Source organism: Ciona robusta, chromosome 1 (genome assembly GCF_009617815.1).
Source record: "Ciona robusta chromosome 1, ASM961781v2".
NCBI classification, from domain to species: domain Eukaryota; kingdom Metazoa; phylum Chordata; class Ascidiacea; order Phlebobranchia; family Cionidae; genus Ciona; species Ciona robusta.
In genome coordinates, this window is record NC_143235.1 from 6273666 (window position 1) to 6296251 (window position 22586).

At 34.3% G+C, this 22586-nt stretch overlaps 2 protein-coding genes across 2 annotated transcripts; both read right to left on the minus strand.

The window, feature by feature from the left end:
* Window positions 1-163: 163 nt before the first annotated feature.
* On the minus strand, window positions 164-2671 carry LOC149741844 (prolyl hydroxylase EGLN3-like). The gene is made up of 6 exons (XM_089892632.1): window positions 2297-2671; window positions 1923-2098; window positions 1391-1621; window positions 1205-1324; window positions 933-1069; window positions 164-623 (listed from the first exon to the last, which is right to left on the minus strand). The coding sequence occupies exons 1-6, from the start codon at window positions 2526-2528 to the stop codon at window positions 530-532; spliced, it is 990 nt and encodes a 329-aa protein (XP_089748758.1). The 5' UTR covers window positions 2529-2671; the 3' UTR covers window positions 164-529.
* Window positions 2672-8731: 6060 nt separating this feature from the next.
* LOC149741845 (putative ATP-dependent RNA helicase DDX23) lies at window positions 8732-21407 on the minus strand. The gene is made up of 18 exons (XM_089894045.1): window positions 21255-21407; window positions 20935-21113; window positions 18147-18246; window positions 17740-17805; window positions 17409-17547; window positions 16306-16424; window positions 15820-15941; window positions 14855-14998; window positions 14374-14484; window positions 14185-14302; window positions 13675-13820; window positions 13137-13314; window positions 11898-12039; window positions 10315-10412; window positions 10102-10253; window positions 9822-9930; window positions 9524-9698; window positions 8732-9325 (listed from the first exon to the last, which is right to left on the minus strand). Exons 1-18 carry the CDS (start codon window positions 21303-21305, stop codon window positions 9102-9104), a joined length of 2373 nt encoding a protein of 790 aa, XP_089750171.1. The 5' UTR covers window positions 21306-21407; the 3' UTR covers window positions 8732-9101.
* Window positions 21408-22586: the final 1179 nt, after the last annotated feature.

Genomic DNA, 22586 nt, shown 5'->3' on the forward strand with positions numbered 1-22586 from the left:
ATTATGTATTAAAGGTGTCCTATCTTCCCCCACCCTACTATATATCAATCAGAACGAATATATCACGACACCGGCAAACGATACCGGAGTGGTGTACGTGAAACTACAAGCTATCTAATAAGCTAAACCGCGAATGTTTATACTTCCTCGCTACATCCCAGAATTTGATAGTACACATCCACATTTTTAATACAAAGCAATAAATTAAAGCGAAATAATTAAATAACAATAGCAAAATAAAACTGTTTAAGGTGATGCATTTGTAAAAGAAAGACAAGTTGCACCTTAATTCAACAGTAAAAATAACCATATAGTAATGAAACACAAATAACAAACCTCTGTTGTGTGGTATGAAAAATATCAGAGTTGGGGTTCAAGAATTTATACATAGACAATGGTTTGTATAAAATCACACAATTAAGTTAATATTTAAATAAAATCAATAAATCATCTGATCTTATGTGACATATATCACATAATAATACCGACTTGTAGTTTTATGGTTTGATTTTTGTTGATAAAGTTGGTGTTAAGTTTTCACTAAAGAGTTCTGCTTCTGCGCCCACTGAGCTAAGGCTTTAAGTCTTTCATCGTGATCAAAATACCAGCATGTGATTGCAAACCTGGTAAACAACTCTTTCAATAAGGCAGAATAAAAAATATGTGCTGTAAAAGTTTTATTGGCAATTTTTTAATTAATGTTAGGTGCAAGACATACAGAGATATATGATTTATATAATTGGTTTTGATACCCAAGCTTTACCCAAACATGACCTTTAGACAATGTGTGTTAAAATGTGGCAAATAGCAAAGGTCGATGGTCAGGTTGGTGAGTGAAAAACTTGCATGAGATAGAAGTGGTATTTCAAAGCAATACAGTCAGTCAGCCACAAATCACAATATATAATTACATATACAAATTTAAACTTAACCTTTCTTTATAAGCTGGCAGTACTTCGTGGGGATTTCTATCATTGGAGAAAAACATCATCAAACGATTAAATTGTGGTTCACACAATATTTTTCTCTTCGTTCCTTTTGGATACAAACATAGCTCTCCACCATTTTCCTAAGACATTGATAAATTGAGATTTGATTGTGGAAGTTAATTTATTGAGTGGAAATATAGGCTAATACATGGTCGGATACTAAGATACGAAATGAAAAATGTATTTATTGAAAAGCATGAACTAGAACTTCTAACCTTGGCATTCCAATTTTTGTTAAGATAATACAGGCATGTGATACAGCGGCCATCCTCAGCTGGATTGTCTATATGACATTTGTAGAAAGTTCCATTACCGGGGTAGCAAGCAACCATGGGCTACAAAAAATAACAACATTACTAAGCTGCATTTCAACTTATAAAAATTCCAAAAACAAATCAAACCTTTGTTCTTGACACAATTCTGCAGTGACCTAATGTACTGCATAAATGTACCATCTTATCTAATTTCCTTGTTACAAATTGAATAGCTTTACATTCTTGGAAAGTTTCATCAATCCATTTAACGCGGTCGCCTCTAACACGCTCAGGTCCAAGATTACTTCCTTGCTTCACAATTTCTCCGTCGCTAAAGCAATCCTTTGAGCGATATAACTGAGTCACATCAGATAAAACCTGGGAAATATATTAAACATTTAAATAGTTGAGATTTGGAATAACAAGTTCCGTACATCATTTAATATTTTGTTAAGTTAGGAAGACAAATGTGGTCAAATTAGCAGAAATGAGAAATGCATTAAGTTAAAGCCTATGAAATATGCAATCAACTGGATCTAATAAAATTATTACAGAAAAACCATACATAATACAGTAAAAACTTTTTTTGTACATTTTTATTTAAAATGTGTATAGTGAAAGATGTAATGTGCAGAACGAAGAAATAACTAATGACACAAAATAAAACAGCTGACACAACCTGCTCTGCTTGCTCCTCTGGCAAAAACTTATCGAGCATACACAAGCCATGCTGTTGCATAGATTTCCATATATTATTACTCATCTGCATATCCTTCTCTGTTATTTCATCATTACTGAATGTTTCCATTGTAACAGAATTTGCTGCTCCCCATTGAGGATTGTTTGGAAGTTTTGCTGTATTAAGTACAAATATTTTATTAATTGTTTTGAAATAGAAAGTTTGGCATTTGGTCCAGATGGGACCAATCGTCTTTTGTTTGGGCACAAATATTTTTTAATAGAGGTTTATGTTTGTGTAAGCTTTTTTGCAATGTTTTAAGCCTATTTTCATGCCGTTTAATAATAGTTTGTAAAAAGAACCAAATATTATACTTTTTCCAATTTGTAACCTTCCGGTCTCTTCCGCAATTTTTTCGGCAATTAGATTAGTATTTTCTTTCCTGTGAGTCACACTCATTTTGCAATTGGTTTTATGAACTTTCCAATCACTGCGCTGATGTTCCCTGCTGCAGTACCATACAGTACGACATTCTGAACAAGTGCGAAGTTGTTCTGGAGTATTACAGACTTGACATGTGTGGATTTTGGATACTTGATCCGCCATGGCAGCACATTAGTCTGTCTTCGATTACAGAAACAGGTAAAAAATTACAAAATAATCGACATTTGCCATGTAATCATCTTTCTGTAATACAATAATTTGAACTAGTAAAGAATCCTCGCGTCAGAGATTGAGGCTTGTGCTTATATTTAATATTTTCGGTGTTTATAAGACACCATTTTCAACATAAACGAAGTCACGTTCGCCCCTCATTCAATAATTAACATTCTGACAAAATCGGTGGGTTATTTTTCTGTGATTTCTGTGGCATATGAGAAGGCAGTGATGACCACAAAAATAAAAAGAGTAGAACGCGGCAACACGCATCTCTAATGTCGGTAAACGAGAGAGCTGATACACTCTCTCTTTTTCGCGAGTCGTTCCCGTTTACTATTGTAGTCAATGGAAGCCAGGGCCTTTTATGTAGTTTTTTTTCGTTTTTAGACTTTATTTACAGCAGAGTCCGTATATAAACATGTTTATATACGGACTCTGATTTACAGTTATGGGGAAAATAACTTTTTCCAACATTCCAAGTATATATATTTTTCTATATATATTTTTTTGCGATAAACAGTAAGCGTTAACCTACCAAATAACTAACTGGCCTAATAAACTTGAATAGCTGGTATGGTTTTTGAAATAAACAACTAAAACCACTGTGTGCCTATTTTTTACAATGGAGACCAAGCGAAATGGGGACGGAGTTTGCGGTCACGTGAATGGAAAAAGAATATATCACGGTTTTGGGCAGTTGCGCGTTCTACTCTTTTTTTATTTCTGTGGTGATGACAGATAGTTCGTTGTCGCCATAGATATCAATGTCATATAATAAATTACATGTATTACTATATACAGCTCAGTGGTTGTCGCACATAACATGCATAACAAGAGACCTGAATTATAACTACAAACGAGAGAAAGGCCACTAGTATAAAATAACGAGTTTAGGAGTGGACTCTCGCATTTGTGTCAGAGTCGCAGAGGCATTGAGTAATGGAAATGACGTTGTCGTTTTATATTCGCTCCGACTTGGCTCCGACCACAGATATAAAAAAGAAAAAGAACGCGCATCTCCAGTGTCGGTAAAAGAGAGAGTTGATACACTCTGTCTCTTTCGCAGGTCGTTCCCGTTTACTATTGTAATTTGTATAATAATATAATGTGTAGGTAACATGTTAAAAACTATAGCAGTAGAGCAAGAAAAAGAATGTTTAGACTTAATTTTCAAAGCGTACAATATTATTTCGTGTTATTTACGTATAACCTACCGACTTTAACAGGCTGTGCTAGTTTCTTTGTCATGTAAACTTCATATATAACGGTAAACCGATATTTTTTGTTGTTGTTTTTACATTAAAGTCATATTGACCCCTGCCTATTTTCTTCATGTTTATATCTCAGGTTTTTTTTACAAAACTAAAACTATAGTTTTATGAGACAAAATCATAAAAACAACTGTACGAAATATTCAAGGTTGTTTTATGAATCTATGAAACTAGTTTAATCCAAAGTTAGTATAGACCAAGTTAGGAAACGGATTGTAAAACAACGAGTCTTGTTATCCATTGTCTCGCGTCCATGACGTCATAGTCGCCACCATTACGGAGCCCACGGCATACCATTTTATCATTGCTGGGTGCTGTTTTTCGTTTAAATATTGCGATTTTTTTAAAACCAAACACTTCTGCGCGTAAAAATGCCTTTCTACTAATGTTATATCTTATCACAATAATAAACCTCACAAAAATAATTAACTTTTATTGAACACTCAATCGATTAAAGAGTAAAAAAACAAGTTTACTATAGCCAAAAACATAAAAGAACATGTTTAAAATATAAAAATACAAACAAAAAGAAAAACGCATAACATTACCATAAACTGGTGTATCTAGCTGCAGTTTTGCATGTAAATTGTCGTGATTTTACTTTTTGGCTCACAAACTTAACACGTATACCCGGCAACGAAACTTAAGGTATCTTTGTAAAATTTGCCTAATATCGAAGTGACATTGAGGAAAACAATACTGAGTTACTATTTTTTGTCGTCTGCTTGAATTAGTAAGTTACGGGTCTTTATGAAATCGGAAAACGCGAACACCTTATCTGCTAGTATTTAAGCAGTTTGGAGCTGCATGTCCACTCATGTTGGATTATACATGTAGTAAAGAATGGTTCTGTAGATTCGTAGGTATGATCAAATATATGTAAACTAAGCTGATTGCTGTTAGTCTTAATCGCCAACGTAAAGTACCCTGTTAAACCACACTGTACGCCGAAAACCAGTCAAAATATTAATTTACTTTACATTAATTCCTAGGTTTAATATTATATAACAAGATTTATATTAGAAATTATATTTTAAATGTTGAAACAACCGCTAGATATGTTTTCTAGCTTTGTATCGCTTACAAGAACTAAATGAGCACATGCCGACCATGCATTTGTATAGGCGATTCACGCTCTGTGGCTCCGTAATGGCGGACACGAGCGCCGTTTCCTAACTTGGTCTATACTAGCTTTGGTTTGATCGTTCGCACACGCACACTAAAAAAATCACTGGCTTATGATTTAGCGAGCATTAAAAAATTCAAAACTGAATGATGAAAATTTCTTGCAAATGTTGTTGAACTGTCACTATAATGTTGTTCGCTTATACTTTTGATCAGTACTGATGGAACCTTTCTGTTTTTCTTTTCCAGTCATTCCCGTAACTATCGAACAAAGTTCTGATCAGCTGTGAAGCGCTACTGTTTAAACAAATTAAACGCCATAAACATGTGATTGACCATCTTTTTGGTATGAGGGCATGGCGAAGTACGAAGGCCAACAATAAATACTATATTAGTGAAAATTGATTTTGCTAAATATGTACTCCATGCTCGGGTCTCAGTCAAGAATATCACATTTGCAACACATTTGTTTACACAAATTTCAGCGAATTCAGGAAAAAAGACAGTGCAACACTTTACCCAACAGACTTATTAAATGTCACATTTTTTTATTACATGCTTTTAGTCAACTCATGGCCTACTAAAGATATCTTTAGTAGGCCATGGTCAACCCACCAAATTGTATTTTTGATTTGCTCAGCGTCACTTGTTTTCCATGGTAGATAAACTTGGCCTGTCTACTTCCCCAACACTTGCTGGAAGTACAGGTTCAAGCAGGAAAGGCTCAATACCTATTGCTAGTGGACTAGGATCTTCACTTATGTCACTTCTTCAGATAAAATACTTTTACCTGACTATACATCACACACTTTTACATTATTGTTAATTGACAAATTTAAATAGCCTAATACTGTATAAATACACTTACAAACAATTAAAAAAAACACATTCATTTTAAACTAAAGTCAGGCCACGGCAATACCTACGCATACTTCTTAATTTAAAAGTAACAAAGAACACTATGTTTTGCTGCAAACATAAATTCATTTTCTGCTAGCAAAGCCTAAATCAGCTGATCGATTAGAACAGATTGTGACGTAATTTACGTCATAGTGACCGCGAGTGACGCATTAATGGACGGATTTTTTGGTACTTTTAAAAACGTTTTTTTGGCCAAACTAATTGTTTTTTCACAAAAAAATACCACTGATAGTGTAAATTTTCATTTAAAACCAACTTTTATAAGCGTGATCCAGACTTTAACTAACTGCGTTAACCTATGTAGGTAGTCAAACATTTTACTTGCCTGCTAGTGCTACAAAGTGAAAGTACGTAAACATTGGTATATCGTTCCATTAAAGTGGCTTTGTTTACGAACTCGTAATAAGTTAATGCTTACCGCTATAAACACAACCAATAATGGTCATCGAGTAATCCGTAGTTCAATTTCTACAGTGCTTTGTAGTAAGTACCTATACCTCATTTCACGATGTAAGCTGGCAAAAGTGCTCTAACGTCCAAACTAAGTTGTAAACGATTTTCTAACCAGACCAAACGAAACATAAACAGCGCAATACTCGATCGCAGAATTGCCAGCGGGGCAAAAATAAAACGTGACGTCACGAAAAATGTGACGTCACGAAAAATATGACGTCACGAAAAATGTGACGTCACGGATAATGTGACATCACGGATAATATGACGTTTTGGAAAATATAACGTCACGAAAAACGTGACGTCAGCAAAATATGAGGTCAGCGTTTTGGAAAATATAACGTCACGAAAAACGTGACGTCACAAAATATGAGGTCAGCAAAATGTGACGTCACGGATTATACGTCACCAAAATTATGACGTCACGAAAAATGTGACGTCGGCAAAATTGTGACGTCACAGAAAATGTGACGTCACCAAAAATGTGACGTCAGCAAAATTGTGACGTCACGAAAAATGTGACGTCAGCAAAATTGTGACGTCACGAAAAATGTGACGTCAGCAAAATTGTGACGTCATCAAATTTGTGACGTCACGAAAAGTATGACGTCACGGAAAATGTGACGTCATCAAAAATGTGACGTCACGACGTCACCAAAAATGTGACGTCACGAAAAGTATGAAAATGTGACGTCACCAAAAATGTGACGTCAGCAAAATTGTGACGTCACGAAAAATGTGACGTCAGCAAAATTGTGACGTCACGAAAAATGTGACGTCAGCAAAATTGTGACGTCATCAAATTTGTGACGTCACGAAAAGTATGACGTCACGGAAAATATGACGTCACCAAAAATGTGACGTCACGAAAAGTATGACGTCACGTAAAATGTGACGTCATCAAAAATGTGACGTCACAGAAAATTATGACGTCACGACGTCACCAAAAATGTGACGTCACGAAAAGTATGACGTCACGAAAAATGTGACGTCATAAAAAATGTGACGTCACAGAAAATTATGACGTCACGAAAAGTGTGACGTCACCAAAAATGTGACGTCATCAAAAATGTGACGTCATGAAAAATATGACGTCACGAAAAATGTGACGTCACAAAAAATGTGACGTCACGGAAAATTATGACGTCACGAAAAATGTGACGTCATCAAAAATGTGACGTCACGAAAAATGTGACGTCACGGAAAATTATGACGTCACGAAAAGTGTGACGTCACCAATGATGTGACGTCACCAAAAATGTGACGTCACAGAAAATTATGACGTCACGAAAAGTGTGACGTCACCAAAAATGTGACGTCATCAAAAATGTGACGTCACGGAAAACATGACGTCACGAAAAGTGTGACGTCACAGAAAATGTGACGAAAAATGTGCAGTCACTGGTCATACGTCATAAACCCTTTTTGCATGGTAAAAAGTTAATGCGAATAGCGATTCGAATTAGCTCGTCATATGATAACCCGCTTACCGCGTTATTTTGCATGGTGATTGGTTTATGCGCGTATCAACATTAAGTTAGCTTATTTTAGCGCAATATTGTTAAATCTAGTTTATAAAACAGGTTTTGATGCTTTATGGGGCTATTACCAGCTAAAAACTGTAAAAATATAACCCGAAAGTGATTAGGCTCTTAAAAGTGAAACTGCAGTAGATGACACGCATATGACGTTATGCGTGTTAACTTTGTTTTTGCGAGTAAATATGCGAGTATTTACGCGCATAAAAGTGACCATGCAAAAAGGGTAATAGTGTCTTGAAGAATATTTGAATGTTAAAAAAACTTTTTATATAGAAATTAAAAGATATATCTTAAATTCTGTGAAACAAACAAAACGCGTCGCATTCAAGAATTGTTATTTTAGTTGGAACCCGTTTTCTATATTCCTGATAAAATGTAAGTTTCGCTAAATTTGCGCATGCGCGGGAACCGATGGAAACCAGATTTCTGCGACATTGGTAGGCTACCGCTGGGTCTAGAATCTATTCTACATAGTACCAAAGCATATATACTATTAGTATATATACTTTGATAGTACAGTGCCCAAATTTTGGTTAATAACACCAGTAGAAGTTACCTTAAACGGTCGCTATAATATCTATAATCTTCTTGGTCATGCGATCACATGGTATTAGCCACCCTTAACTAACCTCTTTTATTGTTCCGGCGCCATGGCTCATAGGTTTAGGCGCTTGCATCTTAACTAAAGGATACCCGGTTTGATGCTTGACGGCGAAATTAATACTGATCTGTGTATGTGTCCTTGGGCAAGACACATAACAGACATTTCTCTAACTTCTCGATCTCTAATGGGTTGTCCAAACTATAAGCAATATTAAAGGGAAAATCATACACAAAGTTGGAAAGTGTGGTAGTTTATGAGTGACACGAGGGTTGGAGATGTAGTTGGTTGGACTGTGTTGTAGTTGGAATCCGAATGGAGCGGTACTTCACAAGGACCTCACCCACAAAGAATCATAGTAAAAAACTCTAAACGTTATGGTTTATCAGCCATTGCATATGCCATATGTGATAATTCACAACTAAACGACCATGCTATAACTACTGTTGTTGCCGGTTTCGTAAGTTAGATTCGTTATGTATCTTAAACAATTAAATTTCACAATTCCAATAATATACATTTCAATTTTACTAAATGGCCACAATGGCAGGCATTTTAAACACTACATAAAAGCAGAAGTTTGAGGATGATTTTCAGATCTGGTTTGCTAGGCAAAAATTGTTTCTTCTCTCCGTTTTTTTGTAAGAATTGTTCCTGGCTTATGTTGAGCTTCTGGATGTCGATCAAGCTCAGGTGGGCACGAAGAGACCGGGCTTTCAATTAATGCTTGGCGTAAATCATAGAAAACAGCTGAATCACTTTGAGTAAGGAATGTTACTGCAGTTCCAGTCTTTCCTGCTCTTCCCGTTCGCCCAATCCGATGAGTATAGTCTGTACGAGGATTATAATTTTCAATTTAGATTATGAATATTCCTAGGCGTTGTACTTGTATTATACAGTGTTTTACAGGAAACTTAACTGCAGCATGACTACTACTATATAGCCTTAGATTAAACTTCTGTAAACTACTTCGAGTTAACAAGGTTTTTATATTCAACTGCATATGAAAAACGTGATAACAAAAAGCACCTTCAATGTTCTTTGCCATGTCAAAATTTATGATAAGTGTGACATCTTGAATATCAATTCCTCGCCCGGCAACATCAGTTGCCACCAATATGTCTTTGCTTCCATTTTTTAATCCGCTTAGAGCTAATTCTCTGTGTTCTTGACCTTTTCCTCCATGCAGAGTGGTTGAGTTGTACTGTAAGTGTAAATCAATATAAACTTATTGTTTCAAAAATATAGAAATAATAAATATATCAAAATTTGATACTATAAAACTGTATCGCCCTCATCATACTAGAAGAGAGAAATTAACACTTACCCCCATTTTTTCCAAGGACTTGGCTAACACATCGCACCCCTTTTTCTGATTGACAAAAACTATCACCGGAGGTGTAATACCTTTTTCCAGTAAACCAAGTAGCTTCTTGCTGAAGAAAAATACCCATATAAGGAAACTTAACATACATGTAACCCATTAGCAGAAGAGGGGTTTATGAAACAGAACACCCGTGTTATGAAGACTGTTGTTTTCTGGCCACACAAGGATAAAGCAATTACATTCATTCATACGATGAAAATCTACCAAAACACTACAATACCGTTTTTCATTTTCTTTAACAAGGTAAACAATTTGTTTGACACGTTCAATTGGTTTTCCTGCTGATCCAATATAAACAATAGCTGGGCGGCGAAGATATGAACGAGCAAGTCGTTCAACAGCTACTGGCATTGTTGCTGTAAACATCACTGTCTGCAAGGTAAAATACAATTTTTTAAAATAGATAATTATGAACAATCACAAACTTACAAACCTGTCTATACTTGTGCTTTGTGAGAAAATTCGATTTCATTATTATTTTGTCTTCCATAGACTCATCATCCGGCTTTTGATTGGTCACAGGCATATGATCTGTTTTATTTAACAATTAAATTATCTAATGACAATTTTTTGCATTTAAGATATGGAAATTTTGCATTAAACAAAACAAAAACCAAGATCAGGGTAATAAAAATTAAAAACATGGTTAATGCCAAGCTGTACCAAACGCTAACATTGTATAAATCTTTTCCCCTTTCAGGATTTATTTTTAAAGTTTTTGTTGTTAACTGCTAAAGGAACTTTTTTTCCAAATGTCTTAATCAATGCTTAATTCTGGTATTTATTACTTAACCCCTCGATTGAAGTTAAATCATAATATATATTCATAAGTTTTAGAATATATTTCCAGATTTAAAACCACATAATTAGCAAGTAATTAACGATTACTTTCCTGTTTGATCAGAAGAAGCGCTAAATGCAAAATGTACTTTACACCTTAATTTAACAATTGCACTCTATAAAATATTTTACACCGAATATAGTTTCATAAACCATACTGTGCATACAATCGCCTAACTACCGAGTAAGTAATTAAGAATTAAATATCTGTTTGTTTGAAAGTGCTAATTCCAAAATGAACTTTGTACATTAATTATTTAATGTACTTGATACATTCTTCATCATAAAACTAAAGAAATCATATTGTATAAAACTATAAAATTGCCTAATTTACAACGAATTATTGATTACACTACTCGCAAGCAAAAGTAAACTTCAATGCGTAAGTAACCTGTTAGCAATAGTAACTCAGTAATAAGTACCTTTCAAATTTGTTTACATTACAGCAAAAAAAATAAGTAAAAAAATCTCCTTCCATCTATTATTGAAAGAATATAAATACAAAATATTTGTATCGAACTCTGTGGAGTGTCGACATTATAATCTGTTCCCACACGCCACACATAAATGGTTAGGCCCCATTTGCAGTCCTACGATCTACCGATACTGTCTAACCCAAGAAGTGAGATAAGAAATCCACACAACAATTGACGCCTGTTTCAAACTATTACAATTAAAGATCAGGATATTTGGACAGGATTAAACAAAATTGAAACATATTTCTTAGGTAAACATCATATAGCACGATGGGAAAGACGGTTTTATAATTCTTTGAATGTTTTTTGTTTACCACCAAATGGGATGAGAAAATATACTGAACAGATGTCCCACCTTGTCTCACCCTACTATATGATTAATATTATCTTTTAACATTACATACCTACTGGGTGAAAGAATGCACTCAACCTAGAACCTATTCCTACATAACCACAAATTACGACCGTAATTGTTTATTTCTGATTTGTTTTTTGAACCAATTGACCTTGGTAGTTAGGTTTTATTAAATTTAAGCTAATTATATTTCGTGCTCACTGATTAAAACTACACCCTTTTGTTTGACTATCTTTCCTGGAACTTTATAATAATATGCAATATACAATTTAAACTAATAATATGATGAACAGAATTTACAGCTAACAGATTTATCACATGCGTATGCCAATTAATAATACACACCTAATATCTTTTGCACGTCTGGTTCAAAACCCATGTCAATCATTCGATCTGCTTCATCAAGTACAACATATGTGCATTGGCTGAGTACAATATAACGATTCTCCAACACATCTATCAACCGACCTGGTGTGGCAATCACTATCTGTTGTGTGATTTTTAACTTTAATCTGTTCTCAGAAAATGTTAGTAGATACAAATGCTTCCAAATGTTTTTATTTAAGTTTTTATAATACAGCGTGCAACTTAAAAACTGTCTCAATACCAAAGGTTTTCACCAAATGACATTTGACAGATTAAAGAACTTAAAAGTTGACGATATTTTATGGATTTGCCACACGTTTTGTGTCACACGCCAATACTAAAAAAAGAAAAAAAAGTAATTTGTGATACACATCTACTTAAAGTAGACCCTTAAAAGTAACTCTTATTATAACCACTAAATAACTTTTGGGGAACTAAATTCATTTTTTTAGATGGTATAGAGTTAGTCCTCACTAAGCTGAACCTGTCATTTATTTATATAATTTATGTTTATTGGACATCAATAGTGCTTTTTTGTTCTTTTGTTGAAGAAAACAACATAGAAATGATAGTATTTTATGAATTTGTGAATGAGAAAAAGGCAACTAATGGAGTCAAGATTAGCTGCATACCAAATATACAAATTCCAATTTCTTTTTTTAAATTTAAAATTTGGGTATTAAAGGGGCATACCAACGAAAAATGAAAACTTGTATATGGATAGATATGCGCAAATATGACTTAAAGTATCATCAAATTTTCCTAAAACTATACAGTATACAGTTTTTTTAAATTATCGCATGAAAAAACGGCTGGTGAAAAATAAATTCACTGTTTCCACAATACATGGGATTTCCCATAAAAAAACAACTGAATAATTTCTGAACTACTAAAGAGAAATAAAATTTTATTTTGAATTAGGTATAACAAATGCTTCTTCTTAGGAAACATATTAAAAAATGTAAACTTTAATATGTTAAAATTTTTCGTTTGAACCTAGCTACATAGCAAATTATGCTGATTCAGAAATTTTTCAAACCTAATGTTTAACATGAAAAACCGACATTTTTTATTAAGTTGTTTTCGTGTTTTCAAACTTTGTTGGTAGCTTTAGATTACATTTAAGCATTACTATTACAAATTTTGATTTTTTTCTCGGTATGCCCCTTCAAATTGTTAGGCTTTGTTATAACAATATTACAACAATATGGCATTTACCTCGCAGCCCATACGTAATTTAAAACCTTGGTCTTCTCTTGAAAGACCCCCAATGACAGCAACAGTTCTAATTCCCAATTCTTTCCCAAATTTAATAGTTTCTTCCTCAATCTGCTGGGCAAGTTCTCGTGTTGGAGCAAGAATTAATGCGTAGGGACCTTTATCAGCATCTTCTAACCTGTTTTACAACTTTGATTAAATAAAGTCACAAATTGATAATCATGCATTTAAATTTTTTAACAAAACAATATCTAAAACTGTGTTTTCCAAACTACTTTTTATGAGGTTTCTCAAACTTTTTTTTAATTTCAAACACCTCTTCGACAAATAGTGCAACCAAGTTATTTTTAATTCATCACAAGTCCAACTATAATAAGAGAGATAAGGTTGATGCAATGTTACCAGGCTTTTGCACCAGTGAACAAATTTAATTTGAATAGGAGGCTTAATTTATTCCCTTCACCCTATATACAACAGACGTAAAGAGGGCATATATGTGCCCAATCGCCTAGTTTATATAAAGTATTAAGTGATCGACCGTTCAATCTTGGGCAGAGATGTGATCCATGCTAGCAAGGGAATGAGGAATGCTGCAGTTTTCCCCGAACCGGTTTCAGCAACACCTATAATATCGCGATTCAGAAATCCAATTGGTATAGCTTGACGTTGAATTGGAGTGGGATCCTGTATTAAATATAGAACATTGTATATAACGCTTGTTTTTTTTAACGGCGACCTTACTTGTATCGGTTAACTGGTTAAAACTGTACTGTAAACGGTTTAACAAAAAATTCACATTCTTATGCAATAAGCAATACCAATAAAAAAAATTACAAAAAACAAGGTTCTGTATAAAAATATATATATTATATATAAAATGTAATTTTTAATCTTAATTTTTAACAGACTCAACTTTTTTAAAAAGGCTATCAGGGTAATAATCTGAATAAAAAGGTTGGGCATTCCTGTTTGAATTAAATTTATGCTATGTTACAAAAGTTTCAGTGAAATGTATTCACTTATTTTCATGCTAGTACAACAATTGCACCTTGTATCCGATCCTATGAATGACTTCCACAATCTCTGGAGGAAGATCACCACATTCCTTCCAATTTCGGATCGGATCAGGAATATTTCCTCCCTTAGTCGTGATGTTGTAATCTTCCCTAATTGGAAATATCGATAAAAGCTAAACATGTATATATAAGGATTTCTAAACCAGTAACATTTTTAATACCGAAAGATCCGCCAATCTCGTTCTTGCATTTCACCGAGGTCTTTTTTAGTCCAATGTCGGTCATCATAAAGACGTTTACGTTCCTTCTTTTGTAAATTCTTTTGTCGTTTCCTCAAAGGCAAAACAACTTTAATTTATTAAGAAAGTGAAATCAACTATTTAAATAAGAGGTTTGATTATAAGTTTTCGAACATTTTAAAGATTTATATTCAACCTACAACTAGAATTCATAATGGTAATTGTATCAGTAAAGTAACATAAATCCTTTACTCATCACAGAATTCCTAGATTAGAATAACAAGAGACATAGCAAAATGTAACAAAAAAATATGAACAGGATACTGACGAGTTTAAGAAAACAAATAAAATACCTGCAGTTAAGAACCATTAGTTCAATATATTTTTAACTGACTGTGATGCAATAACTTAGATGGTATATAAAATAGTCACAATCAATGAAAAATGAAAACCAACTGATTACTTCTCCTGCTCTTTCTCCTGGTCAGTTCTTCGCTTCTCAATGATTTCATTATAAAATTCTGATTGTTGCTTTTTCTGAGACTTGACATCAATACCAGCGATAAAACCTCGTCCATATAAATGAACTTGGTGTTTTTCTTTGTATCTAAAAATTAGAATTTCGTTCAAATAATAGACTGGTGATACCATTTTAGGCGAATTCGAGTTAAATTCGTTGGGTAAAAGAAAATGAGCAAAAGAAAAAGTATGCAGTCTGTTCACATTAAAATCAAAGCAACTAGTGTTTGATGCTAGACAACAATATCATTGGCAGCCTATGTGACCTTAGGTAAGACACTTAAAAGACATTGCTTCAACCAAGTGTAACCAACGTGCTTTTTTAATAGTCAGCCATAACCAAATACTTTTAAAAATCACCACACAGCTACATATATGGAGACTCGTATACAGACACAAGGTGCATGAAACAAGTCACCGAGATTAAAATCACTTTCATGACTTCACCCCACCACTCCAGAATAAAATAAGCAACATCGAGTTATGCCATAAAAGTTTACAGTTTTAATATTAACAGTTTGGGGACGAGATCAGTTTTTACAAATTTTTCATTGACCGGCATTGCTCTTTGGCGATACATGTGTTCAAGCTCATACCAATTTTTTTTTTTTTTGATTTTAGTGATAGCACCATCATGTTTTGGATGTCAGAACTTGTTCTTTCAATAATAAAAGTTTTTTGGTAAAAATGATCAAAATAAAATATTAGAAAGTTGTTTTTGAATAGATTGCCAGCCAGCTAAAAAGCTTATTTGGTTTGATAATATCAACAAAATTATTTAGATCATTCATAAGCTGATGATAAATGTGGATTTTTGACTGAAAACTTAACCTATAGTCAAATTTACTCGCTTTAATCATATAACTAGATGTGTGACCACAAATCATATAATGATAAGTTAAATCTAACATTGGATTATAATCAACCGAAGTATCATCTCCAGCATCCCAGTCAAACACGAATTTCCGATCATTTAAACGTCGAACTCTTTTTCTTTTCTTTACAACTCCAAGATAACGATCTTTTATCGCCTAAATTCAAAAAAGATTTTTGTTAAACTAATTAAAATAAATCAATATCAACAAAGTTTAACACATCCTGTTAAACTAATTAAAAAACCTTTTGTAAATGACAGTCTTAACAAAGTAAACATTTTATATACGAATATTATTGCTTAAGAATATATTTTTTATTCCTCAGAGACATTCGTTGAGAAAACTGTGAATTTCTTATTTATTGCTTGTACAAAAACTGTATACATAGTGGGACCAGACTTCACCAGGTGGAGCAAAACTGCTTTAGGAAGTTTGTATATTATGAAATTGAAACCGCATCCAAAGGGTTAAAGAACAATATGTCATGAGAATAATAAAAGAATTAAAATACTTTATTTACCTCCAATTCTTTTTCAGAATCTTTATCTATTCTTCTAAACTCTTCCGATGAGTTTCCCCCAGTTACTCGTTTCTTTCTCCTTTCTTCTCTCTCCCTCCGTTCTCGATCTCTGGGATCCTCTGTGATTAATATTCAAAATGAGGCCTATTCAACTTAAAACTTTATGACCCAATAAATTATTATATTTGCTACACCTCAAAAGGTTTTTAGCGACAGTGGACAGGAGTTTAAAAATATTGTGTTACACTACATGTGTCACAACTTCAACAACTGTGGTGACAACAGCAGCATATTCCTGGTCTTTGTTAGAACCCAAAGAGCATAACATCACTTTGTGGAACATGGTAACTAAAATAAAATACGGGCAAAAATGCAGTTGGGAAACTGATTGTATTCAATATAATTTTCAATCTTAATTTTGATGGTTGTTCGAATATAAAAATAGCATGTGTACACCGATTTAGTTTTAGTCACCAAGAACTTGTATTTGGCTGTAATATTAATTACACACCACCACCAGCCCCTCACTGACAAACAACCTGTGTTTGGGGAAAGTAGTGCAAGTATATATTGCAACACAGCCACAGGTGTTCCCGAAAATGATCACAAGTTCACTTATATGTAGTAAAAACTTTCACACTTGACTTTATTTGAAAGTGAAAGAAATTTTGTATCATTATAACATTTGAAAGAGACAGCATTTAAAATGTTCAGGAAACTTGGGTTAAAACCGTGATGTGTTTTTTTTAGCTAGCACAAACAACTGTGTTGCTGAGAGCAATATGTGACAGTCGGTCAAAAACATATAACAATATAAAGTAACTGAGCGACGTTAGCTATTCGACAACGGTAAATTGCCACATTCAAGATGCGAAATTGTTGATATTTGTGGCACGGTGCCTGTGTTCTATGATAAAATATTTTCCCACATTACTTCATGTCGTTTACACCGACCTCTAGTTACCACAAGTCCTGATAACATCATATATGATTCTGGCACAAATGGCTAAATATTTGATTTCGGCCATAGCTACAGGCTACAACAAACCCAAGCTTTTATGACTTTGGCACATCCCATGAATAATATACTTTTATACACTCACCAAGCTGCTTCTTTCCTTCGTTAAAAATCTCTCGCTGTTTCTGTCTTAATTCTTCCATCTCCTTTTTTTGTTGTTCAACTTGTTCGTGTCTTCGAGCCAATGCAGCAGCAGCTCGCTCTGCTTTAGTTAAAAATTTTGGCTGAAACACAAAAAAATGTCCATAACAGCTCTGCAGCAAAATAAAATTGAGATAATGACAATTTAATTTCACAAACTTGCATCACCAATCGTCTTTCCATCATACATCTTCATTATCGGTTTCATTTAAAACATTCAACACAAATCAATATATAAACAAATACAGAAACAAAAAATAAAATGTATATATTACTTTTGCTGCAGCAGCTTCCTCAGTTTTCTTTTTAAGCAGCATTTCCTCCAGACTTAGTGGTACAACCTAAGTAATAAATTTGATTAAACAAGATTCCCGCAGATAAATTATGCTGCCTGTCATGTGAAACGTTCGGTAAACCGTCGCATAGACGTTCCCATGGTTTATTCTAGGGCGTAAATGATCCTGTACGTCACTTGCTGCAAAAGCGCTGCAGACATATCAGCACGAATCTTATCGAGACTATTGTCGAACGTATAAAATGGTGTCATACATCCGTTGTGTTAATCGTCGACCCCATTGTCATGGTCTATAAGGTAATTACCGCTCCTTTTCTTTATTGAAGAAGAAAACGTTGGCCAGAAGATATAGAACTCATTTTGTTACCATAATTAATGTTTGAACACCTTTTTATTGGGAGCTTCTTTTTCATCTTCCACCTCTTCCTCTTGTTTAACTTCAATTTTCACCTTGGTGTTTGTTTCAGGGGAACGTGACTTATGAACTCTGGTAAAATGATTTTCTATTAAATATAGAAAGAAATACGCATCACCTTTTGAAATATACAACATGAAGAATTTATAACGTTTAGTTCCATGATTACTTCATGTATGTTCCTATCTCAATATCACATAATGCATCACCTTAGCGAATTTGCATATGTTATGTCCCAATACGAATAGTGATATATTACACATGTTACGACACGACAACACGTTATAATCTTGTTTTCAAAGTGTTTTATGCCAGTTAAAGCCTTTAAATCAGCCCCAACTCTTACGGTCGGTAATTTAAATAAAACAGCTGACGTTAATTAAAAATAATCCGTAATGCGCAGCAGGGCTTCATGGTTGTGTTATCAAAGGCTAACCAATTGCCATTGGAAAACGGAAATTTTCCTTATGCGTTTGTTATAAAAATATACACGCTTAGGCGATCACAGGCCACGATCAGCACCACACGAGAAATCTTTGGCTTAAAGCCAAAAACGCTATTCCAAATATATATATACATAGATATATATACATTGCCATCATATGAATGAATGTAACTTACTCTACTCCATGTGGCCCGAAAACAACAGTCATTATAACACAGCTGTATGTCCCATACTACACATGCCAGCTGACCGGTTACCCTAGATGTAACTTCGGTGGGTGTTTTTTTATGTTTTTACATATGGGTGACATCTTAGACTTAGACAACCTATTAGTGACCACTAAGTAAGAGGGGCACCAGGCAAGCACACATGGGCGCCGTTTTTATATGGTGCAGACGAGGCCGGCCTACTCTGGATATTATGCAGACGGTGCAGCACCTGCTGCGTATAACTGCATTTTATTAATAAAATCCGTTTAAAATTAAAAAGATCTAGTCGTTTTAAGCCCGCAAATAGCTAAAGAACTATATATTCAAACGTACTGAGTTATTACGCCCTCGATTGGCGTAACAACGATCATTTTCCGTAATGTTTTTTCTCAACCACGCGTCCACGCATAATGCTTTGTTTCGACATAGTAGCGATTCAAACGTTGATTATTTGCGTCATATTATTATTTGATGCGTCGATTATTATTGACGTCATAATACGCGTTCATTATCAGCAATTCAGGAGAAAGCAAACTGAATAGTCTACATTTACGGTGGAGACCGTTTATTAAAACTTTAACGAAAAGTGAACATACGTTAGTTTTATACTTAAAACAGCTTGCTATGAGTATATGGCTAGCGCCTTTGCAAATACGGTTATACATCGACTGTATCAAAATAAAACAAATAACACATACATTGGTCTGTATTAAACACATTAAAGCTTTAACTTAACGGTTTAATCTTTTTGCGTGGCGGATGTCCTTGGATTCAATTAAGTACTTTAACAGCCATTTGCAGACATAGGTGCTTGGTACATATTTTTAACAATCTTTAGCTGCTCGTAAATTAATACGTCATCGAAAGTAACTATTGACAGGCAAAGCCTATGTTGCGAATCGCTTAAAAACGATCTACAAACAGTTTTAATGATTTAAAAAACCCACAAACATTAGATCTGTACAATAATAAGACCTACGTAATAATCAACAGCTAGGGATGCACATTACAGAATTTCGAATCCATGAGATTTGAATCCTTTTGTATTCGAATCTTATTACGGGATTCGGTATTCTGTTTAATGACGTCATTACACGTCATCTCATATACTATATTAACAATTTTTGAAACTTATTAATTTTGAATAAAAATATTTTTGTGTTTGTGGGACTTTCGAGAGTAAACGTTTCGTAACGTCTTTTCATAGCCTGCTATACGTTTCATGACGCAAAAACTACCCAATAGAACAATTTTTGATCATTTTACAGCTCATGACCCAACAAGGCTGCTATGAAAGGGTCAATAAACTGACTTTTGTGGGTAAAATTTCTTTTTCCTATAAATATATCAACAGCATTGATGTTTCTTGAGGTATCATTAATGTTCGTGTGCGTATCGTACGAACAACGTCCTTCAAAGAATAGTGAACGAGTTTGACTGTGTGACTTTGCCAGTTTCATACCCGCATGAACGATAGGCAGCAGTTTTTGCAAACTTTAATAGTCGTCGTTATTGTCACTGCTGCCATGGAAAGTATAGCTTTGTAGGGGGTGGTCGCTCAATCGCTACAGCTTAATCGTGTTTTGGCGCGAGTGATAAAAACTCGCGTATACCGTATTTTCCTAATTTCTGCAAAACGAATGACGTCATCATAAACGTGGCCTCTTCTGCAATTTAAAAAAATCGGCGCCTATGCAAGCACACATTCACCTACAATGGCCATTGTATATACGCTAGGCAGGTGGTCCTCAACCCGTAGGTCGCGACCCCAAATGGGGTCGCCACAACTGACTATATAAATTCAGTGACATTACAAAAATGGAAAAAAACAATCTATTATAATTATAATCATTTTTGAAAAAATATAAAAATAAAATTTGTTTATCTTCCACTTTGCAACCATTACTGTATTTTTTCAGCTTGCGGGATGCGTCACAGTAATATCTTTGTGCCGTCATATTAAAATTATGACTGAACAGCAAAGGTTTTGCAGTAAGACTGATTAAACTCGGAAAACTTACATTTTTCCGTACAAATTTTCCTACTTAGTAAATATATGGTTGAATATTATATGTCCAATTTAATGATAAAAAAATGACATCTTACCTTTTTTTATCTCTTTCTTTAGACCGTGATCGTCTTTTATCTTTGGTTTTCTTCTCTTTTGATCTTCTTCTTTCACGTGAACGGGAGCGATGAGTTCGTGATCTTTTTTTATCACGTTCACGGGATCTTGATCTGCCCATTACTTTTATCCTATCATACAAGTAAACCTCAAAACAAACCTGAAAAAGATGATTATGGTGACATTGATTCCACCATGCTGCATTTAAATAATTTTCTAGTCAAGATTTGTAGACATCACTCATCAGTTATTAAAGATTTCCTTAAATGTAGGTGCAAATTAAAAAGGGTTGCTAACTTACTAATAAATAAATATTTCGACTCCCATTCAAAGTTGCTATTAAAGTTGTCATTTCGAAATCTTTTATTCGATTTAGGTGTTTTCATAATTTTAATTGCAGGTGATTGATGGCCCCGATTCCCGCAAAGAGGAACATTTAAATTGTCGGTAGTGATGCATTAATACTAAACTTCTGCAAGCATATGATTCGGAAATGAATGATTGAGGTTTAACCAGCTGGTCCCTACTTATTAACAGGTTGCTATGAAGAGATAAGGTGCTGGGGTGCACACTTGAGATTTCCTCTTCATTTTATCTCAAACTCACAAGTATAATGGCAATATAAAAATGTAAAGAAAGGATTGATCCTTTCAATTATTCGGATAAACTAACAGTTTCAAGTCAGTTGGATACACATAAAGCACACATGCTGGACACCCAATATATTTGTGTGTAAAAAAATGTACAGAGATAAGAAACGCTATGTCGCGACGTACAATAGTTGGCAACTTGGCAACATCACATTTGCAACAGCGAATACTTATGGAAGTTGATAAGGAGTGAGGTGGACAAGACTGTAACTATATATACAGGTAGAGGTGTGACGTTTGGTAATACTGCCGCTAGTGACCAGTGAAAATTTTGGTCTCAAAATGTTCCTTAGATCTTCCTAATACCCGCTGTATAATTTTTTTAAAAAAAACTCGGGCGTTCGTGTCGAAAATTAACTTTGAAAATGCGCAAAAACATGCTGCGTCATCGTAATTTGCCTGACTGCGTAAGGTTAACGATATATTACGTCACAATAGCGAATGTTACGTCACAGTAGTAGTGACATATTTCGAACGTTACAGCACGTTATAATCTTGTTTTTCGCACTGTTTTATGCTAGGGAAAACCTCAAGCCCTAACCCTTAACCCAACCCTAACCCCTACTTTTAACCCACAACCCCTAAATCTCCCAAAAAAAATAACAAATTACGTAATCTGTAACTTAGAAATCAAACGTGGTAATTCGCATTCTATGACGTCATAATCTAACCTTTGTTTAATCCATGACGGCTCGTGTGGAAAAGACGGTGACGCAGCACGATTTCGCGCATTTTCCAAGTTAATTTTTGACACGGACGCCCAAGTTTTTTCAAAAAAATTATACAGCGGGTATCAGGGAGACGTAAGGAACATTTTCAGACCAAAATTTTTACTGGTCACCAGCGGGTACCGTGACGTTTAACCTTTTAATACATGACATTTTATTGAAATATTTTTTTTTACTTTAAACCTCACGATAAACATGTGCTATGAGAAAAATCAGGGTGCCAGTGAGGAATCCTCCCCCCTTGCCCAAAGTTAG